Raw genomic sequence first — 22,413 nt, forward strand, 5'->3', positions numbered from 1 at the left:
AATTTTTAGAATAAAGCATTTAATAGTAACTAAATTTTTGGACGGAATGCTATTGCAATGAATTGAACTCTGAACATTGAATAGATATTTACATAAATATAAAAATATTCTAAGAAATATAATGTATAATATAGAATATAGTGAGCGGAACATTTCTGACAATCGATTTTAAATTTATTTGAAAAGGAATTTATAAAATACTTTTTGTGATATACGTCGTTATTTTTGGCATTTGTTCATTGAAGCATCAAGGCCCTTCAAATATTGAAAATAAAAGGTAATTTCGTGTACATTGAAACTTATGACTTTTTATCATTTAATTCTTTAGGCATAAATAAATGAACAGAACACGAAAATTTGGTATTTAATTCCATTTGGTCGTACAAAAAAATACTTAATCGATCGCCAAATCGAAATATCAATAGAAGTGTTTTTTAGAGGGCACTTTGGCAAGATAATATTGGTCCATTCAATGAAATGCAGTGCCGTCAAACTAAAGAGCAATGTGCCTTTGATAAAATCAAAAGAGCGAAAGATATGTGTTCCAACCTTAGCCGGTATAAATCATGTATTAAAAAGTACCATAGAATAATCGCCAAGGCGCCAACCGTTTAAATTATATTTATAAATTGACAAAGTTGTTTTGCAAAACGATAGAGAAATATTCATCATTTGTAGTAAATTAAGTACATGACGTCAGTTCGAATGCTCTGAATAAACAATGACGCAAGTAGATAGTTATGTTCGTCTCATTCGCACTACTGTCTAAACAAATCGGTTCGTCTCTTTCGCTTCCGAAACAGCCGTATCATTCGCTGTCTTGATTTTATCATACATAAAAAATATAGTATTTAATTTTTAGATTTTTGTATAAAACCGACTTCGATATTCGTATTTTATGCGAGTTTCTTTCAATTATTAATGTGACAATCGTGAAAACATAAATACAAAAAAGTGAGATGAAATTATTAAAAAATAATTAATAAAGATTTATTAAAGTATTTATCGGGACTTATTTGTGTTTTATTGAATTTATATCGTAAAATGCTTATTTTCTGTACATAGCAAAATATAGAAAGCAAAATATAAAAAACTAACAAAAATTGCCTGAATTTATACTTATGAAAAACACATGTTTCCTAAATTCTAGAACGTTTTCAATAATGTATATTGTATATAATATATTTTGTGATGTATCTGTGTAAGCATTTGTATGAGCATAAATGTATATAAATTGTTCGCATCAACACTGAAATCCTAGAAAGCTTTGCATACCTATGCTAGAACCCACAACGCGCTACGCAATACAATACTCGAGAAAACCGCACAAAACAAAAAAAAAACGCATGAGAATATTAAATAAATGTACTATAGAATTGTTCAATACATCCAACAAAACCGAACATACATAGACCAGACTGACCAGAAAAATATAACTAGTATTCCGAAGACGGTTCATAGAAATCCATACCTTACTTTTCTCAATACACAAACACGTTACTTATATGTAGGTTTACGTCTAGAAGTTTCCTAGTGAAATCGCTTAAGGAACTGCTATGAGTATGTAAGTTCGTGTGCACGTTAGTGGCGAAGTTTTGGGGACATTCCAAGTCCAAGGGAAAAAGTTCTGGGACATATTATTTTCTGGGGTAAAAAAGTTTAGGGACATTTTTATCTGGGAGGTCCAATGGAAAGTTTAGGCAATATTTTTCTGGGAGGTCCAAGAAAAGTTGACGGACATTTTTTCTGGGGTGGAAAAGATATATATTTTTCTGGGAATAAGCTCAGTGTGTGTGTCATCACTTCTTTGTGGGCGTGCCTCGTTGTGTGAGCCCCTCGAAGCGCTTGAACGTGTAGTTGATGAACACCCAGTCCTTGTACGCGACCTCGCCGTCTTGGGTGATGGGCGCTGATGCTGGAATTAAACGGTCATTGTTGAAATTATTGTCTATAGAATTGTGACTATAGAAGTATTTGAGGTGGATCGATATAAATAAAACTATTTAATTTCATGTATAATTCCATTTAGAAATTGCCGAATCCATATTTTAGAGTAACTTAAATGCTATCCTACAATCTTATTTGTATATGCCTCTTTTTTATGGTAAGTATACATATAAAAATATTAGTGGGCTTTTTTATATTATAAATTGAGAACACATAAGACTTTATAACGCAAATAAGTCTCTCCGTACTTATAAACAACCAAAACAAAGCATGCCGCTCTCGCTATCCCTGTCAAAATCAAACATGGCCAACAAAATAAAGCTCGCCACTCACGTATCTCAAGCTTGACATCTGGGAAGTCGTCGAAGTTGGACGTGTCGTCTATGGACCGGACGTCCACCGAGATGGCGGCTGGTCGTTCGCGTACGTGGTTCCAGTCTACGCCGCGGAAGAAGGACACCGATTTGACGTCCTCTATACCGCGCTGGGAGCCTAGCCTGGGGGTGAATGATATTATTAAGTTTCGTAGATGTGATAAACGTTTGTGGAGCAACAATAAATTTAAAATGTTGCTGTAAAAATTGTTTAATTATTGCAACAAAATATTGCCAGCAACTTTGCAATATTCTAATGCGAACCGAGCACGCTTTGTTAGCTAGTTCGCACCGGGAAAGGTCCATACCATCACAGAAAATCGGCGAAATATCTTTTTACAATAGATGCATATTTTTATTCGTATGCAGAATACTTTTTATAATAATCTGTGTACGAAATACAATAAAATGTAAATTTTTGTCTTGTGTTTGATTTAACGCATTCAGAAAGTAAAGAAAATGGTCTGGGCGTTATTCATATACATATTTATAACTAGCTGTGCCCGCGACTTCGTCCGCGTGGAATAGTGACTGCATAGTGACTACTTAACACACAATTATTGAGTAAACACGTCTTGAAACACGTACTATCATATACAACTAAATTATAAGTAGGTACTTACAGATTATTATGTAACAGTTAAGAAATAAAATAAATAATAACACAAAAGAACTGTTAGTAAAATTTATTACTAAACTGAGCTATAAAACTTAGGTACAGAAGAGTTCAAAATTTCCAGGATGTGGTTATTCTCCCGTTCCCATATCCTTCTACTTTCACAGACTTTCAACTTTTCCCTTTCACCCCTAGTAAATGGCAGAACCGATTTTGATCTTAACCATGTCTAATCATACCTATATATGTACATGTATCCTTTCGTTTGGTACTCCATTTGGATTATTTATCCCCACTATCACCCCTAAGGTGCCCTATATGTAATAAACAGATTAACCGATTTTGATAAAACATGACTAATTGTAATTCACACGTCATTTGATATGCCGCTCGAGTATATTATTTGACCACATTCGATTATTCATTCCCACTTTTACCGCTATAAATCAATAAATGGATGAACCGATTTTGATTAAATATGCCTCATTATTCTTCTCACGTCAGGTCATTGAGTATATTTGATAAAATTTATTTATTTATTCCCACTTTTACCCCTATATCAAATAAATGGATGAACCGATTTTGATAAAATTTGACTAATTGTTTTTGACAGGTCGTCTTTTTTCATTTGATATATCACTTGGGTATAACAGACAACATTCGTTTTTTTCATTCCCACTTTTACCCCTCTATATTATAATAAATGGATGAACCGATTTTGATTAAATATGCCTCATTATTCTTCTCACGTCAGATCATTGAGTATATTTGATAAAATTTATTTATTTATTCCCACTTTTACCCCTATATCAAATAAATGGATGAACCGATTTTGATAAAATTTGACTAATTGTTTCTGACAGGTCGTCTTTTTTCATTTGATATATCACTTGGGTATAACAGACAGCATTCGTTTTTTTCATTCCCACTTACCCCTATATATAATAAACAACTAATGTAACGAAAAAAAAACGCATCTAATTCGTATTACCCGTTAGCGAGCTACGGTGGCACAGACAGACAGAAACACACATAGCGGACATAACACCCCTTGCGTCGGGGGTTAAAAAATATATAATACCTACGACATAATTTCAAAGACCTTTTATATAGAAAATTTACCTAGAAGTAACCATAATGCTATTTGTGCAGGTTTTAGACTTATGAGCAAAAATCTAAATAAAGATCCTTTGACCCCCCTACTACCCCCTCAGCATAAACCCCCCCCCCCACGCTTGGGGACTTTCGATATGATCATCTGGACATGTCAAGGAATAACTTTAGCGTATAATTTATGTAATAAAGTAATTCATGTATAGAATGCCTTAGTAAATGTTCGCTGTGATTACTTAAATGGTCATAACTTTTTTATTTATGAACCGATAGACATGAAATAAACACTAAATGTTAAATGAAGCTTACCACAATATATTAGTGAAAACCGCATCTAAATCGGATAAGCCGTTTCTGAGATTAGCGTGTTCAAACATACAGACAAACAGACAAACAGACAAACCGACAAACAGACAAACAGACAAAAATTTTTTTAACTACAGTTTTGGGTTCAGGATCGATTTAATAATAACACCTGCTATTTTTTTTTTTAATATTTTCATTGTACAGACATCACTTTTCTACAATTTTATTATATGTATTGATATTATGAGTTATCAATAATTTTCTTATTTGACTTCACGCAAGTTTCAAAGCCTATGAGCCGTATTTCCTTACCCCAATAATTTATTCACAAACCTAATCTTATTCGACATATAACCCTGGCCACAACCTTATCTTAACAGTCTTAATCTCACCTCCGATCGGGTTCAGAGCAGAAGCGCAGTATCGTCTCTCTAGCCTCTTCGCTGATCGGTATCTCCGGCGGGAACGTTAGCGACTCCCGCCAGGACATCACCTTTCTGTAGGTTTCCTGCGGTGACTCGGAACAAAATGGCGGATATCCGATTAACATTTCGTACCTGGAATGTAAAAAGATTCGTAGAGATACTTCGTATTCGAGTTTTTAATTGTATTTAAGTGAAGCAGTATTTGGGGTGATTATATTCGCTAAGATGGAAACAGTATTGATAAGGCAAAGAGTTGGTCGCACTATTTTGGGGTTATATTTGCTTATTGGTGTTTGACAAAATATGTATACGAGTCCATTTGCAATAGTGCAATATGAAGGTTAGTATAATCGCTTGCAAGATTAGTTCCAATTATGTGAATTCGCAGTATACGCTGATCCCAAATTATATTTACTTTAGATGCAGGACCAAAGATATAAACAACAATGTTTTACTACTATGAAGAAGGTCGAAATCTTTAACACTGTTTTTATATGATCCTTTTCAATATCTGCCTTGCTTAAAATAATCTTGAAACTTCCTTAAATAAGAATGTTAACTTCCTTAAATGTACGTTTAACGGTCAGCCTAAGTGCTATAATTGCTTATAAACTTTGTACCTTTTGTAGAATTCTATGGCATTGAAGAAAGACAAGTTGAGCCCTTATTATAATCATTTATACATGCGTTATGTAAATAGGTAACACGTCTGACCGTTGTACAGCCAAAATCTACTCTACAGAACAGAAAAATCAATAATAAATCACAAAAGAAATAGGTGACATGAACAATTGCAATGCGAGAATAAGCATTTAAGATAGCATTTTGATGCGGAATGAGTCATATTCATATAATATAGAAACAAAATATATTTCCTCAATTCAATTTTCAAGTGAATCATAAGTATCGCTTATGCTTTGCAGTTTCACATCGACACATAAGATTAAATTTATTAAAATAATACGATAAAACATAAGTTTTATATAAATTTTCACTATACAGTGATGTTAAGATAGTTATTACTGCGGAAGACAAGATTTCAATTAAACTTCGTATTATTGTCATTGTGAGCCCATTTCAATTGTGTTTCTTCCATTAAAATAAAGACCATTCTAATGAATGTTAAACAGTTGTTGCTTGGCTGAATAGGGCTTCATTCTGTTGAATAGAGTAGTATTAAATCCACGAGTTATCGTAGTTTTCCTTGAAAATTTAAGCTATGATCATTATAGCTTCTAAATTAATAACAGTAATTATGCTGATATAATTCTCAGTATCAATAAATATAATTCAGTAAGCAATACAGATTACGAGAAATTCGCTATGCATGAGAGGCAAATGCTAAGAATACACATATTTATTATAAATAAAAGCAAGAAACAATACATAAAGTTTTATATTTAATATAAAACGTCGCAATGTGAGCAAAATAAAATAGAAAATGTGCATAAAAATGTATAAAAGTCACAAAATATACAACATGGTCTATTCTGATTTCCAAAAGGTTCATGGAGAAGTAATAAGGTTTACTTTACATTACATACACTAGAATCCACCCAGACTTCTGTAAAATGTAAATACATTTCCCTTAAGAGCTGAAATGGTTAAATGTGCGGAAGATTTCTGGCAATAAACTATGGCGACCTACACTTGTGACCCCAGGACCGTTCAAAAGTTCCCGGAAACTACCCTCACCTATGCCGAATACCAAAACACTTACATACTAACACACAAGCTCCACTGAACAGCTTGTGGTGCTTATGCACCCTGCAGGAAGACTTCTGACGCTATATTATCCAAACTCCAAAACAGTTCAAAACAAGAACCGCTATAACACAACAATAACATAATACCCTCCAAATTCTACCAACCATTTTGTAATCTGCAGACTATGCAAGAACACTTTTGGCACTACATAGTCCAGCAAACCCCTCGCAAATACCCCAGAAACCTTAAAAATTCCCGGAATTTTTTTTACACGCATAACTAAGAAAACATACAAATATTTACACGAAATCACAATAAAACTCACATAATAACGTCCAAGCTCCACCAATCAGCCTTATACCCATATCCAATTGCTCTCTATATCTACATCGAGTTGCTTGGAAGAAATCGCTCACGAGCGATAAAGCCGCTTTGTACATCTCTATTATAAGCTATCTTAATTATGTAACAAAATTTATTTCTGTGTACGTACAATAAAGAGTATTTCATTCATTGATTCATTCCAGTCTACAGGGACACTTCTGATACTTTATAACCCAGTATACCTTCCATAGAACCAATCAATACTTTACGAAAGTACCCAATTATACGCAAAATACATAAACACTTACATAATAACGCCCAAGCTCCACCAATCAGCCTTATACCAATATCCAGTCTATAGGAACACTTCTGACACTTTAAAACCCAGTATACCTTCCATAAAACCAATCAAAACTTTTGGAAACTACCCAATTATGCGCAGACTACATTTAAACTTACATAATAACGCCCAAGCTCCACCAATCGGCCTGCGGTCCATATCCCGTCTGCAGGAACACTTCAGGCGCTATATAATCCGGTGTGCCCACTGTAGAGTACGCTAGCGCACGCCTGTTCCTCTTCCACGACTCTGCCCGCCGCTTGGAGTCCATCGCCGAGGAGGACGTCGATACTGGGAAATAGACTACTCGATATGTAGATAGACATCTTTGGTATGGGCATTTTTATTAACCCATTAGTGCATAACGTTCGATAAATCGGACGTCAATAAAATCGTTATTTTAGGAGTATTATATATTTTACTCAAGATTTATCTTTTTAAAACAGTAGTTGAATATATTTTCAAACGTGTCAGCACTGTTGTTATAAAATATATTAACGCGCATGTGAGACAGCTGTCAATTCGCAAAATGGCGGCACGCGTTCAAAATTCTTCGCGGCAAAGGTAAGATTATTTTGTGTTTTTATTATATTTTGTTTAGTTTTATGGGTGATAAATGGATATTTTGATTGCTAAACTATTCGACTATTTATTTTCAATGTTATTTGTACGTAGTCACTGTCATTTTGAATACTATGCTTGCGAATTTCGTACCGTCCGATTTATCGCACGTTATGCACGGTGGGCACTGCATGTGGTGTTTTTTGTTGAATTGTTACAGGTAACAAGTTCATGAAATATTATCTGCTTTGGAGTGTGAGGAGGTTGATGATTATACAGAAAATATAATTTACGTTGAGCCGCCCATCGATGCCGATTAGGTTACTGACGAAGACAGTGACAAAATCCGATGACGAGCATGGTGCGAACCTAACTCACTTAGGACGAGGACTGCTGCAAGCTAACTGCGAATTGCGACGTTTTCGAGGTGATAGCAATTTTTGTTCTCCATCAACGTCTACAACTCTTGGTTCAAATACGCGGCAATCGTCGAATGATCATTCTTTATCAAGTAGCGATAGCGAAGACGAGCAGCCCCTTTCTACTTTCATTACACATAACAAGTCTTCAAGTTCTGAACCCCCAACTAAAAAGAAAAAATCTACACATTGGACAAAAGACAAACCCGCTTTTATTTGTACTGAATATCGTTTACAGCCACCATCAGATGAAAGTAAAAGATGTCAAAATCCTCTGGACTACTTATGGCTGCACAAGAGAAACTGAGTCCTTATTCGTTTTTAGACGTTTCATAGCAAGAAGCTTACTTTCGTCACATGGCACACCACCACATCAAGGTCGCAAGCCAGTGAAACCATTATGTACATTGAGGTACGACGGTAAAGATCTGGCCCAAGGCTGGTCCCAATAAGAACTGAACGTCGGTGTGAAAACCAATGTGGAGGAAAAAGTAAATTTCAGTGTCAGAAATGTGATGTGGGTTTTCACCCGAAATGCCATATGGCATATCACATCATGCATTAAAATACGTTTATTTTCTGTTGCTTTTTATAATAAATTTCTTCATAAAATCCGTACTTTTATTCAACCTCTTTTTAACATCAATTGTGTCCGCCGTGCATAACGTCCGATTTAACGGACGGGCTATAAAATCTGAACTTTTACATAAACTAAATATTTCATGTAATTTAATCGTTAAAGATACCCTAAAAGATGATATGTTACAGTGATCATAATGAAAAAGGCGTTAATAAACTTTATGCACTAATGGGTTAACAATATCTTTGAAGTTATACTTCTTTTGGCGCGATGGAGAAAAATGATGAGAGTGAATTTTTACGATGCGCGCGCACACCGACACCTAAATTTAACAGCATGAAGTTAGTTCTAGGTGGTATGAAAATTGATAACTATGTTCAAGTTGTATATTCTAGTATTTTTTCCATACGCCAAAGAAGTATAACTTCTGACGCGTGTATATAAGTACACACACTCTTTTTTTTAAGATAAAATGGGAACTGTGTTATATACTTGACGTAACCAAAAACATTTATTTAACCACTAGTAACTCAAGAAGTACTGGACGAATTTTAATGATTATACTTTATAGGTTTGTTAGACTTGTGCTTTAATCCATAACGTCTTCGATGATTTTACGCTTTTAACTAGTTATTAATGATTTTGACAAACTTCTTTGATTCAAATAAAATTTCCTCAACTACATTTCAGCGCCCAAGATCTTTAACTATTTACTATCAAATTATAAATTAACAATTACTAAGCAGGTATTATGGCTAGAAATAAACTCACTGAAATCCGAAGGTGTCGCTCTGGAGAGATCTCTGTAGAAGTCGGTACGATGGCTCTTCTTGAGGCCCGTGCAAAGGCCGAAGTCGCTTAACTTGATGTGCCCGCGCGCGTCTAGTAGGAGGTTGTCTGGTTTTATGTCCCTGGAAAATTATATAGTTTTTTATACCTTGTTTAAAATAATATATGGTTTTTTGTGACACCGAAATTGTGTGAAGTAATTGTAGAATTGCACTATTTAATTATAGTTTTATAAAATAATGGAGAAGGTGTGAAATATACTTTTTTATTTTATTGAGATATAATCATATATGGGATTGAAGATTTTGATAAGATTCGACAGCTATGCATTGCTATGCTATGCATTCTATGAAAGTAGACTCTTCTAGGTGTTATACTAGAGAATGTTTGATGTTCTTTTTATTCGATATTTTCAATAGCTTTTCGTGAAAATGACATAAACCAAGACAGACAGAGTTTCTAAATTCTTATACATTTAATAGAGATCATACCTATGTATGAATCCAAGTTTATGTATACTATCGATCGCCAGCGCCGTTTCAGCGACATAGAACTGCGCGCATTCTTCGCTCAGGGTGTCCTTTTTCATGAGGAGCGTCATCATGTCACCTCCAGGGAGGAACTCCATGATGAGGTACAGGTTCATGGGGTCTTGAAAACTGTAGTACATCTTCACGACCCATTGGTGGTCCGCTTCTACGAGGATGTCTCTTTCTGCTCGGACGTGGGCTACCTGTGAACAATTGTAATTTGAAATTAAGGTCCTTTGTTTATACACCTTATAGATATGTTACGTAATCCGTATCTGTTTTAAGGGTCGTGAACCAACCTAATCTCGTAGAGCCCACATTTAAATACATAATATATGAAAAATTATTAGCATAACAATAGCAAACTTAGAAATTTTAATACCTAGCCTAAATGAATAGCCCCGTTATTAAAAGAACGCACGATATTCCTATCAAATAATAATTAAAGTGAAAATATTTACCCAGCAATTACCATAAATAAACAAATAATATTCAATGTGTCCCCAATACTAGACACACTCATAATATATTGAAGAACACGACCATTTGAGTCACACATTATTCATACATCAAATTTAGTCAATCTTGCAACACCCACTTAGATCTATCTATATGTATACGACGTTGCATTAGGTAATGTAATTCGAAACGAGATAAAGTTGACCATAAATTACTAATGATTTTTATTCATTTATCAAACTAGGTACCGCATGCGGTTTCACTCACTGGGTACCAGATTAAAAAGCAACCTGTGTGCTAATCCAGACTAAAATCTATATCTGTACAAGATTTCACACATCTTTGATAAGCAATTTTGGGGTAAGAGAGTAACAAATATTCCTCCAGACAAAACGGCATGTGTAGAATTTTCCTAGGATTTTATCTGTCATGATTTTATGAAGGCAATAAGATATTTTTGTCGAAAACTTTCTTTTTATATACTGTGTGTTTTGATTTTGTTAATTGATTTTATGTTTTGTGTTTGTAATTTGTATTATGTGTATTTTTTGATATCTATGAATAAACGTGTTATCTATCTATCTATCTAAACTATTACATCACTATTTACTCACTTGTTCTTTTTCCAGCATATCCGCCTTCCTGAGTATTTTCATAGCGTACACATGTCCCGTATCCTTCTTCTGCACTAGCCGCACTTCGCCAAACGCCCCTCTACCTATCACCTAGAAACATTATTGAGTATTAGGATTTAGGACCTTTACTATTACGACCCGGAAACTATAAATACGTTTATTGAATGGATCATTATTTCTCTTATCTTCTCTTATCTATTGAAAAAATACGAACTATAAAACTTAATAAGATAATCTCTTTACAACTCCTAAAGGGATCATAAAGCTCGTTACTTTTCTTTTGGATATTCCTACACAATAACTGTTCATATTACATGGAATTTAATACCCTGTGTAGAACTTCCATAGTTTCTTAATATAGTCATACGCTATACTTCAACAGCAACACTTAATTCCTCAGATTCTACGTATATCCTACCTTCAAAGGCTCAAAGTCCTCAACCCCAAGTCTAGAACGCTTGAGCCTAAGGAACTCCGTCTCCTTTTGAGCGTGTTGCTGGCGCTTCTCCTGCTTCTGGCTCTCTGTGAGACTCTCATCTTTAAGAGACTCCTCCAGCTTCTCCAGTCTAGACAGAAAAAATGCCAGTAGACATTTTAGAAGTGTTACTATATTATGGGTTCCCAATTCCTAGTTTATAGGAATTAGGAACCCTAGGCTAGACTCACAAAAGCCTATTAAAAGGTCGTCATAATGTCCGTCTTGAGTAGTAAACATTCATTGAAATTAACACCTTTTTTGTGGTGGTTACGTAGGGAATTTAATCTAAAATCTATTGTTATAGAAGAATTCCTATTACCTTTTTAAAAAACACGTTCTGAAACACCTGGTGCCTCTTAAAAAGATAATAATCAATTCCAAAAATTGTATTTGATGTTATCTTCCGACTGTGTGGCAGATATGCTACGATATCTGATTAATTGGATAACATATATAGAAGAACAAGCTATGAACACATTAAAAGAGTATTAACACTAAAACTATTACAACTGTAATTTGAATAAGAGTGGGTTAATTTTTTCAAACATTAATCAACAGAATTGTTCTGAACCCTCACTAGGTCACAATATGCCAGTAGCATGTTTAATTTCAAATAATAGCCACTGACATCATTCCGTATCAAAGATTTCAAAGCTCTTTGTTATAACACAACAATACGTTATTCCGAGATTTTTATAAAGTATATTTTCCTTTAAAATAAACAAAGAGTTTCGTACACACTCGTGTATAATGGACAAAGAGGACAGCCGAGCGGAAAAGTTACTCGATGGAAAGTAAAAAGGGTGTAAACTTATTATAACATCAAGGGCTTTGGCAACTCGCTCCAAAGTTTGTACTGAACGTTGCTGAATATTGAACACGTTTTGATCCACGTTTTTTCTCTTTTGTTTTATGAAATATTAGGTAGGTACCATTGGTTGGATGTCTACCCACCTACTTAATAAACAAGCTCTTTTCCTTACGGTCATGTTAGATTTGAAAAATACGGATTGCGCGAATTAACAGGGTGTAATCGTTATGTGTGCACAGGCGATTATTCCGTAACTATTGCGGATATCAAAAGACTCTATACTGAAAGCTCTTTACCTAATGAGTAAAATGACGATAATAACTTTTAAAAAATAAAATGGGAAATATCCAAAAAAGTTACATTAAACACTATCAGATATCAGTATAAAGCTTTTTGACATCTGCAATACTTACGGAATAATCGCTTGTGCACACATAACGATTACACCCTGTATATCAGGCATGCACATTGCACAGCATTGCATAAGTCTATTATGCCCTACGTCGACGAATTACTAGAAATCCCTATTAAAACTTCCTTTTACACCTACGTGCTATTTCATATAGTAGAGTATACATTGAAGTTAGTAGTTAGTTCCTCCATCCACTGGAATTAACAGGATCGGATTAAGCTCTGCACGGCTGAAGTGCTATAAACGGTCGGTCTAATACGGAAGTTAAGATTGTGATGTGGTATAATTTTGGGTATAAACAGCTTTTCTTTGGTTTGCACTTCTGTTCCTTACTACTTGTAGTATATGTGAAATATTGACCAGACTTTAAGCGCGGGTTTTTAATCTGGTTTTGTCGTATTTCACATAGACAACTACAATTCAAGTGACAGATCCCTGGTTTAAAATTAGATGGTGTTTAAATTGCTTTGTGGTAAGACCAACATAGTCTAACTGGGTAAAACTTGACTCCCCAGGGACATTGGCGAAATCCCTACTTTGGTGGAACAATTAATTAAGATAAGAAGTAGAAAAATATATATATATATATATATATATATATACAAACATAAAAATAATCCAGAAACTGGATCGATGAGTAAAAGTACTTAAACCGTTTGCGGATTAACGCTCTATAGTCTATACAATTATGTGATGCTAATCTGTTTTTGTTCGTAATATCCATTTATGGACGAAGAAATACTCATCAATAACTATTATACTTTACGTCTAAATGCTGATGGCCTGACGCAGTAAAAAGTAAGTGGGATACGGTTAATGGATGTGCAAGAGTGGTAATATAAATTCAGCTTGGATTATTTGGAGCAAACCTCATATTCACTAATTAACTGAATAATATCAATATAGTTAAATACAGAACATCCTGATCTACAAGATTTTATCTATATACCTAATATAAAAGAATATTAGGTGTTCATAACAAAAAGCACCCCGGATTTTAACGACGCTCAAACATGCTACACATTCTAAGACTACAATATACGAACATTTTTCTAGCATGAAACGAACATGCTAACAAGAACAACATATTCATATTGTGTATTAGCTTATTGTTCTTTTATTCGTTTCCATACAACTCCTGAACACCACCGACTGATACCAGTGATGATTAAAACTAATACACCGTATGGGAGTCATCAGTCAACTCTATAGTTATTAGCTGGACTATTGATCCACAGCAATATTAATTACGGCTGAATGACGTCATTCATAGGTTAATTGGCTAGCACATTTATTATATTTAGCACCGCTGTGAAACTCGGATGGTTCAGAGTAAGAGATCGTTCCGCGTTCAACCTCTCCCCACCTCATTATATAAGCCGAATACTCGCAGTTTAAGTCTATGTCTTGAAAAAGCAGAAATTGGCGTTTATCCAAACAGGGCGAGTGCCAAAATGATATTATGCGCCATGGCGAACATTACAAAAACGGTCTGTTATCGAGCAATCGAAGCAATGGAAATCTATTGAATATTACAAAACGACAATCACAACACCCGGTTATTACTTTGAGAAACGACAGTTGCGTATTGCGGTTTAATGTCATTATTTGCTTTGTTTACATTATCTTTGTACTGCCTTCAGGATATATTATTATTGAATAATAAATTTCACATTGTGTTGACCAAGTGATTGTGGGAACAAATTAAATATATTACAGCAGGTACTATTTATTTATAGGTAACACTTTATTGTGCAAGAAAACGATACATACCTAAAAGTAATAATAAGACATAAAATATAAGAACAGAATATTTCTTCAAACTTTTCTACAATCGCCTTTTTACTTTTAACCTTTCGGGGGCAGATCACCCAAAATATTACCAAACGAAACTTATATAAATTACCCACAACCACGATACCATCGGATTACTAGTTTGTGCAACTACCCACCTTTGCTTTCTCTCATAGTGCTGTGAAATGAGATTCGTATAGAAGTTCTCTAGCGTGACTTTTGCTTTAGTGGCCTTGTCTAGAGTGTGACCGCTAAAGCGGATATTATCCGTGCCCGTCATCTCCAGCACCCCTGCAACAGCATCTATAATGAATAAAAACAATCATGTAACAGCATATTATAACCATTCACAGTAGCTTACCACTAGCGTTCAAAGGAGTGAGGGTAGTCTTGTAATTTCTAGCTTTTCTTCAATACGATTGCTATAGTAGTTTACAAAACTGAAGCATACAATGAGCCGTACAGCAAATTACTACATACGAATATATGTCGATTTCCAATGAGGGTAGTCAAAACAAATTAGGTATAAAACTATTTATGAATTTTCTACACCTTTCATATTTTTATATAGGTACCTACTCCCTATAGAGTCAATATTCATTATCTTTATGTACTAATTAATATAAGGCCGTTAGGTTTAACGTAATAGTAAATTTGTCTGCCTGTACGTCTGTCAGTTTGTCTGTCTGGGAACTATGCGGGTTTTCCTTGGAGTACGCGGGCGTGCCCGCGAGCGGAAAGCTGTAGTACACATTCAATAAAATCAGATTTTAAAACATACGGTTGTTAGTTACATAATAGTCATTTCCATCGCGTATGTGCTTAAAAGCTTTTTGATTTAATTGTGTGGCGTGTGTTAATCAATAGATACGAAATTGCATTTTGTGGGATGAATATAAAATAAATTACCACTCCCATACGAGTGTCGAGGGAAGCAGGTAGTACAACATCTATAGAAGGACATTGGGAGAGATCGGAAGGAGACGCGGGAACTTTTGTGCGGACGGTGTAAGACTGCATCAATCTAAACGATTTAATGACGTTATCATATTCTGACGTCACCGTACACATTCGCGTGGCAGTCTAATTCACAGCAATTAACATAATTATAGTATCGACTGTGGAACATTTCGCGAAATTGCATACATTTTTTCATGAAGGCTGGAGTGGTAGTGTTGTGGTCTAATGTCGATATACTATTATGGTGTTTTAAAGAAATGGTACGTGAAATAGAATATTCGTTATACTTAAAACACTTATATACATAACTATTTTCAGACGGACATACGTTTACCACGGATTGAACTCTCCGAACGTCGGTTCCCCGTTAATTTCGGGAAATGTGATTACAACAATGTATTAGTGAGTCACTAATCCCGAGAATGCACAAATAAACAATGAGCGATACAAAACAAACGACTTATTGTTTTAAGAAATTTAAAAATAAACACTTTGATGAGATGCACTAAAAAAATTATGTGTGTGTGCTTATGACCTTAACCTTGGTATTAGATGCAATACTCCGTATATTGGTACAAATACACTCTTGAACAGTTTATAACGCCGGAACACATAAGGAGAATAAATAATACCTACTATAATCATATTTTATAGAGAACTGATATTTTAAAATAAAGTTTTTAAAAAAAAGTAACTTTTAAGCAAGCGACGATTTTAACATGAAATGCAATCAGCATTCAATTGATTCAATGTAAAAATCGAATTATGCGACTGCACCAAAGATCGAATGTACAAGCATAGATAGGTACTGTCCTTCTCAAAATTAATAAATTGAAATGCATGAAAATTTACTATTGAAATAATTCAAGTTATCCTGTCGGTTATTTACAATTTACGTGGATTATTTATTAAATATATCTTTAGATAGGTGTTTTGTTTTGTTATTATAATTGTTATAAATAAATAACTAAACTATAGGTACATATTGTCACCCAGTCTATTAATTTAATAACGACGATGATCACATTAACACACGGTAAATCTAGCATAACACCAGTGCAACAAAGATATACAACTTTCAAATACATATAATATTTGCAACAATATTTTTGATATTTCATTCCAACACATCTTGCAAAACAATCACACAATGCTAGCGGCTACTACACATACGTTAGCGCGGAGAATAGTGTACACCCACCAACCGTAATTATACGGAACGAAGATAAACGTTGGAAACCCCTGAGACACCACTAATAGTGTTCAATCAATACTCCTACTTTAAAAATAATACATCAAGGCGGGTAAAACGTGTGAATTATTCAACCGAAACGGTACCTTGTGTCCGATTGTGACACGCGTGCTATATATTTGACTGACAAATTGGATAATACTGGAATCGAATACACGCTAACTGAATTCACTATACGATTTAGCCCTTAGAATTTAGATTGACCGAACGTGTCACGTCCTTCGCGCAACTTCTACACTTTTTTCCCCAACACAATTATCTGAAAACTAAAATCATAAAACATGTGAGTATATCAACGTTAATCTTAATTATAATTTATCTTTTAAAAACACACAATGAAACAGAATTATTATAATTAAATTTAAAGAACAATAATCATGTTATATGCATAAAAATATGTTAATATTTCAAACAAGTGAGTAAGCGTTAACCTAATACATAATACGGAAGTAAAAGATACAATGAAGTCAAACGTGAAATTTCACCTGACCTAAAATCACAGAATGAAAATATTATTTCTTTATTGGACACACAGGAATTAGAAATCAGTTAAAATTAAGTGCTTTAATTAATATTTTGATATCATCCAAGCTTTATATTAATATTTACACTGATAAATACCACGATAAGATATTGGGCAAGTATGTGCGAAAATTATGAAACGAGCGCGTGTCTTCATACGTGTTTATGTATAACTCTAATTAAACATATTAGTAGTTATATTATATCCTATAAATCTAATATATAAAAATCAATGCCACTTTTCGTTGTAATTCCATAACTCGAGAACGGCTGAACCGATTTCGATAATTCTTTTTTTATTATATTCCTTGAAGTACGAGGATGGTTCTTATGTAGAGAAAACGTTAATATGTACCACGGGCGAAGCCGGGGCGGACCGCTAGTATATTATGAAATTGATGATTCCATTACACACAGTGATCATTTTTACTTTTAAAAGAAATATCAGTTATTGATCTTTTCGAATACCGATGCTAATAAACTTTTTGTTTTTTGGTACATATAATAATAAAAACATAATTGTAGAAATGTCTGAGGGGTCAAATGTAAGGAGAAAAATACATATATTCGATATACTACTGATTACTACCAAAAACACCTAAAAGATATTCGATCCAATTTAACTTTGCGGAAATAACTCGCCGTCTCCCGCAATTCAGAAAAACCATTTTATAGTCCATTTTTTCGCTCTAACCTCCGTTGTTACGGTAGACTAGGTAAAGGACAATATAAGACGCAGTTTAAAGCTCGATAGAGTAACAGGAAGCCAATCCGGAATAGAATTCTCATATATTGAACCTCTTAACATGCTCAATCTGGCGGAATTACGAGCGCAATCCAGTGCAGTCCCGTGCATTCGACGTAATTCAATTTTTCATCGATCGTTAATATGTACTTTCGTATGGCGAATGCGCTCTGGATATCAGATCCTGTTTCCCGTTAAAGCTTTGTAATTATATAATTAATATATTTTCATATACTTTTTGGAGATATAATGAATTTAATCCTACTAATTTTACATGTTTATCTCTCCGGAAATTAGTACCATCGAATGATATCACAAATTTTGTATTGGTAACCTATTTTTATGCAGTGTCCAAAATATAAAGATTCTCGATATAAAAATTAATATAATTAACAGATTTGTACTATACTTTTTTGAAAAGCATTTATACCAAATTTACGTTTTCCGGACAGCAAGAATACATCAAGCACTCATCCGATAACAATATTTTTATCTCAAGTTTGGAACGAGGCTATCGAAAAACAATGACATCACGGCCTTCGTTTTTAACGTACATACGTCTATTTGTTTATTGTTTAGCGAACACCATTAAACAAACATCTCGACAAGCATATCTCACGATATTACACGCCTTAACAATAACGCGGGGATTACAAAATCTAAGGGCCGGCGTTGATATGGCGGAGCGCAGCGCTGCGCATTTTTCCTTGCCTAACTATTATCGACCTTGTCGTTATTAAAATAATATTCAAAATCAAATAACAACAAATTATGCCCGAGGAGCATCGAAGTGTCACATGCTAAAGACGGTGTGCTGCGGTTTGGAATGTTATTTTATGAGTCGATAATAGTTTGATAATGAAAAATGCGCTGCGCTGCGCACCGCCATATCTGAGCCGGCCCTAAATGTTTGTACTACGTTTCTCTGTAGTTCCTTTTTGCGATCTCATTGCTCAGGTTTTCGGAACGTTCCATACGTGTAATTAAGTCACGTTAAATGACTTATGGAGATTTTGATTGTGCATTTATGTCATGGCAAATAAATATAAATACAATATTCCGCCTTTTCGTTTCCTATTGATTGGATCATTTTTTTTTTAACTAAATACTATTCAAGTATGTCATCTTTTCTGTTAGATATTTTAAACTAAACTAACTAGTAATTTTATAAAAAAAGAAACAACATCTCTGATTATTTTTCAATACCATACAATAAAAAAAGTCTTAATTTCATTAAATCTTAAGGATATCTAAGACAAGTTCGTCCAAAGTTATCAACCAGATTAATATCCATCTCACAGCTTTCTGAGTTTATCATAAACAGTACTAAGCTTCTTCTCCCATATCCTACAACTAAAATGGAACCTTATCCCATTGAGTTAAGTATCATAAATGAAAATGCCACATTACCTGGTGGTTGGGGTGCTGGTGCGGGTGTTTCTGGGGCCACCGTAGTGCCCGGGTTTATTTTTCCCCAAGACACGGCTCAGTCTGATAACAAAATAAATAATATTAATAATCACTTTATAGTTATACTAGCTGTGCCTCGCGGTTTCCCCCGCGTGGCTCCACTCCTGTTGGTCTTAGCATGATAATATTATATAGATAGCCTATATTACTCGTGGATAGTGTAACTTTCGAATGGTGAAAGAATTTTTAAAATGGGTCCAATAGTTTATGAGCCTACTCATTACAATCAAACAAATAAACAAAGTTTTCCTCTTTATAATATTAGTGTAGATAAATATTAATATGCTAGGTGCTTTCATTGTTTCTGTTAAGAAATTTTAAAGCAAAATTACTGTAACTTTTCAATTTGTCCATTATTTTTAAAATCACATACAAAATTATGTGTAGGCAATCCAAAAAGAAAAATGCATATAACTGCACTGCTGTATAACATGCTTATTTCCTCGTGTTTACATATATTTGTGTGTATACTCTTGCATCACACCATTTGTTAGTTATCTTCCTTTCACTAAATCTCCTCTCATTTAACTACATTTGACACATACTTTCAACTCAAATTTAATACCTATACTTCATTGACATACAGAAACGGAAAACTCAATTATACATATAACTATTAACTTTGAGATGATTATAATTTATAATAAAGATACTGATCACTGATGAAGGTATGCAACCTCGAATTTGATCAATATATTGGTCATAAAAACCAGATTTCTTTTTGTAAATACGCTCCAAGTGTGATTCCCAAAGAAGCTACAAAAGTTTTGTAAGTGATCATGCATTCTGTATGAATAAATTATTTTGACATACTGTACATAAAATGCAATGATTTGGCAATTGAATGTTCGCAAGCCTACTTTGAGTAATTTGTCATGGTTAAAACATGCTATGAAATTTTAAGACACTTGCCTAACTATTCCTTAAAATTTTGAAGATAAACTTTTATAGTTAGTTAGGCGCGTTCAGAGTAAAATTTTAAGGTAAATTTAAATGATAATGTACAGAAATTTACTTTAAAAGTCACAAATATATTCCACCAATGACATTTTTAATAAACGGAAAAGAAAAACAATATTTAGGGTTTAGGCCACATTTTTTTCGTATTATTTATATAAATAATCAATCCATTAGACTTTCTTCTAATGGATAATAATATTAAATAAAGAAAAGAAATAGTCACTAATACAGAAGTCTGGGCCATGAACCTATCCTCGCTGGAACTTATATATCTTTTCTAGGGTTTGATTTTATGCGAGTATTATACATTTAGAAATTAAAGACTTTTTAACGGATTTTAAACGCGATTTATTCATTAATTAAAACGTCGGGAAAATAATATAATGAATAAATCGCGTTTAAAATCCGTTAAAAAGTCTTTAATTTCTATACTTATATATCTTGTTTATATTTGACTAGCTGATTATCCTGACTTCACTCAGGTTGCCCCAGGACAAAAAACATATAAATATGTTACTTTGTAAAGTTGTGTCTATTCAAAAATAGAACAATGAGTAATAATTATTATAAGTCAGTCGAGTAATTTTTGAGTAAAATCTCCCTAATATAAATATTACTTTATTAGTTTAGATTATTCTAGAAAATCTTTAATATAATTGACCGTCTAGTGTATGTATTGGAAAAATTTATTGCTGCTCAATGTGCAATAGAGATTATAATTTAAGCTACAATGCACAAGTATTCATTTTAATACATTGCACAAGTCATTAACAGATTATTAGCTAAATCTCATTAAACTAGTAACATTACAATAATAGTATGCTTAAGCCAGTTTGTATTATTTATTACTCCATTAGTAATTATGATAATTTATTTATAACAGTTTATACAGAAGGTTTGTAAATACTAAGTATTTCATATTATGTTTGTTTAATGTCTAAAATTGTTGATGTAAACAAAATACATTTCTTATATTGCATGATTCTTATATTATTCAACCTTGCTCTTAAATACCAAAGTAAACACATTATCTTGGAGCAAGAATATAAAACTATATTGTCTATGTTGTATAAATTCACACATATAAAGTCATTGGAGTCCAGGGTCACACAATTGGACCAATCAACCTGATCTGTACCTTGTCTCTCAATTGATAAATTGCACCAACTCATTACTGACAATATTCTTCCTTGTTATTGATTTTAAATCCATTTGTATACACTATCAAAACAATGTAGGTAACAAAGTTCCAGGAAGTATATGACGATTTTTATGTAAAATATAAACAGATAATGTTTAGCTTCAAGTTAGTTACAATGGTTAGCGGACTAGATGCCGTGACGATGATAAAATACTATCGCCACTTTCATGCCTCGTGGAGCTCCATTTCGACTGCGATATGCTCAAGTGAATAACAGTGAATCGCAAAAGTAAATGGTCATAAAATAGTGCCAATAATCCGAGATGCAATCCTCCGATTCTTATATGGCTCACAAAATCTTTCGAGATATTTTTAGACTCAGTTCAATAGTTATCACTGTATTGAGTCACTGAGATGTATACCGAGCCTTTCAACGTACGTACCTTGAGTTGCACTTCCACACAAAAATTCTGCTGCTGGCTCCCGGGTCACCGAGCAGCACTAATAAATAAACAGCATAAAAACAATATGTTGAAGAAGGTGAATCGATAAAATAGTATCACAATATTTTATTTTAACACGGTGTTACTGAACCACACGCAGTCGCCAGCGTCCCGTGTCGTGATCAACACAAATCACTCCACCGTCGCAAATTGTTACAGCCTTTGTTAAACGAATTACGAAAGCGAAATAACGGGATTTTACACGAGCGACCCGAAGAAATTGCACAAAGAAAGATGTCA

At 33.8% G+C, this 22,413-nt stretch overlaps 1 protein-coding gene and 1 long non-coding RNA gene across 3 annotated transcripts; one reads left to right on the forward strand and one right to left on the reverse strand.

Moving 5' to 3' along the window:
• Positions 1-1,351: 1,351 nt before the first annotated feature.
• On the reverse strand, positions 1,352-22,405 carry LOC123704986 (serine/threonine-protein kinase tricornered). Of its 2 annotated transcripts, XM_045653522.1 has the most exons (11): positions 22,114-22,405; positions 19,510-19,590; positions 14,779-14,923; positions 11,544-11,691; positions 11,105-11,215; positions 9,993-10,234; positions 9,484-9,623; positions 7,272-7,455; positions 4,749-4,913; positions 2,281-2,444; positions 1,352-1,915 (listed from the first exon to the last, which is right to left on the reverse strand). In XM_045653522.1, exons 3-11 carry the CDS (start codon positions 14,898-14,900, stop codon positions 1,800-1,802), a joined length of 1,392 nt encoding a protein of 463 aa, XP_045509478.1. In that variant the 5' UTR covers positions 14,901-14,923; positions 19,510-19,590; positions 22,114-22,405; the 3' UTR covers positions 1,352-1,799. The 2 variants fall into 2 exon arrangements, with proteins under 2 accessions (XP_045509478.1, XP_045509479.1); XM_045653523.1 differs by lacking the exons at positions 19,510-19,590; positions 22,114-22,405 and adding an exon at positions 16,919-16,991 and having other exon boundaries at positions 14,779-14,911.
• LOC123704993 lies at positions 7,636-8,949 on the forward strand. Its single transcript, XR_006753240.1, has 2 exons — positions 7,636-7,716; positions 7,934-8,949. It is a non-coding gene; the product is annotated as an uncharacterized LOC123704993 (long non-coding RNA).
• Positions 22,406-22,413: the final 8 nt, after the last annotated feature.

The sequence above is a fragment of the Colias croceus genome, chromosome Z (assembly GCF_905220415.1).
Source record: "Colias croceus chromosome Z, ilColCroc2.1".
Lineage (NCBI taxonomy): Eukaryota > Metazoa > Arthropoda > Insecta > Lepidoptera > Pieridae > Colias > Colias croceus.

Excerpts from the sequence above, each read along its gene's own strand:
- LOC123704986 (XM_045653522.1), bottom strand. The coding sequence starts at position 14,900 with ATGACGGGCACGGATAATATCCGCTTTAGCGGTCACACTCTAGACAAG. Across the intron at positions 11,692-14,778 it reads CACTATGAGAGAAAGCAAAG|ACTGGAGAAGCTGGAGGAGT; the intron begins GTGGGTAGTTGC and ends TTTTCTGTCTAG. Across the intron at positions 1,916-2,280 it reads AGATGTCAAGCTTGAGATAC|CATCAGCGCCCATCACCCAA; the intron begins GTGAGTGGCGAG and ends GTTTAATTCCAG.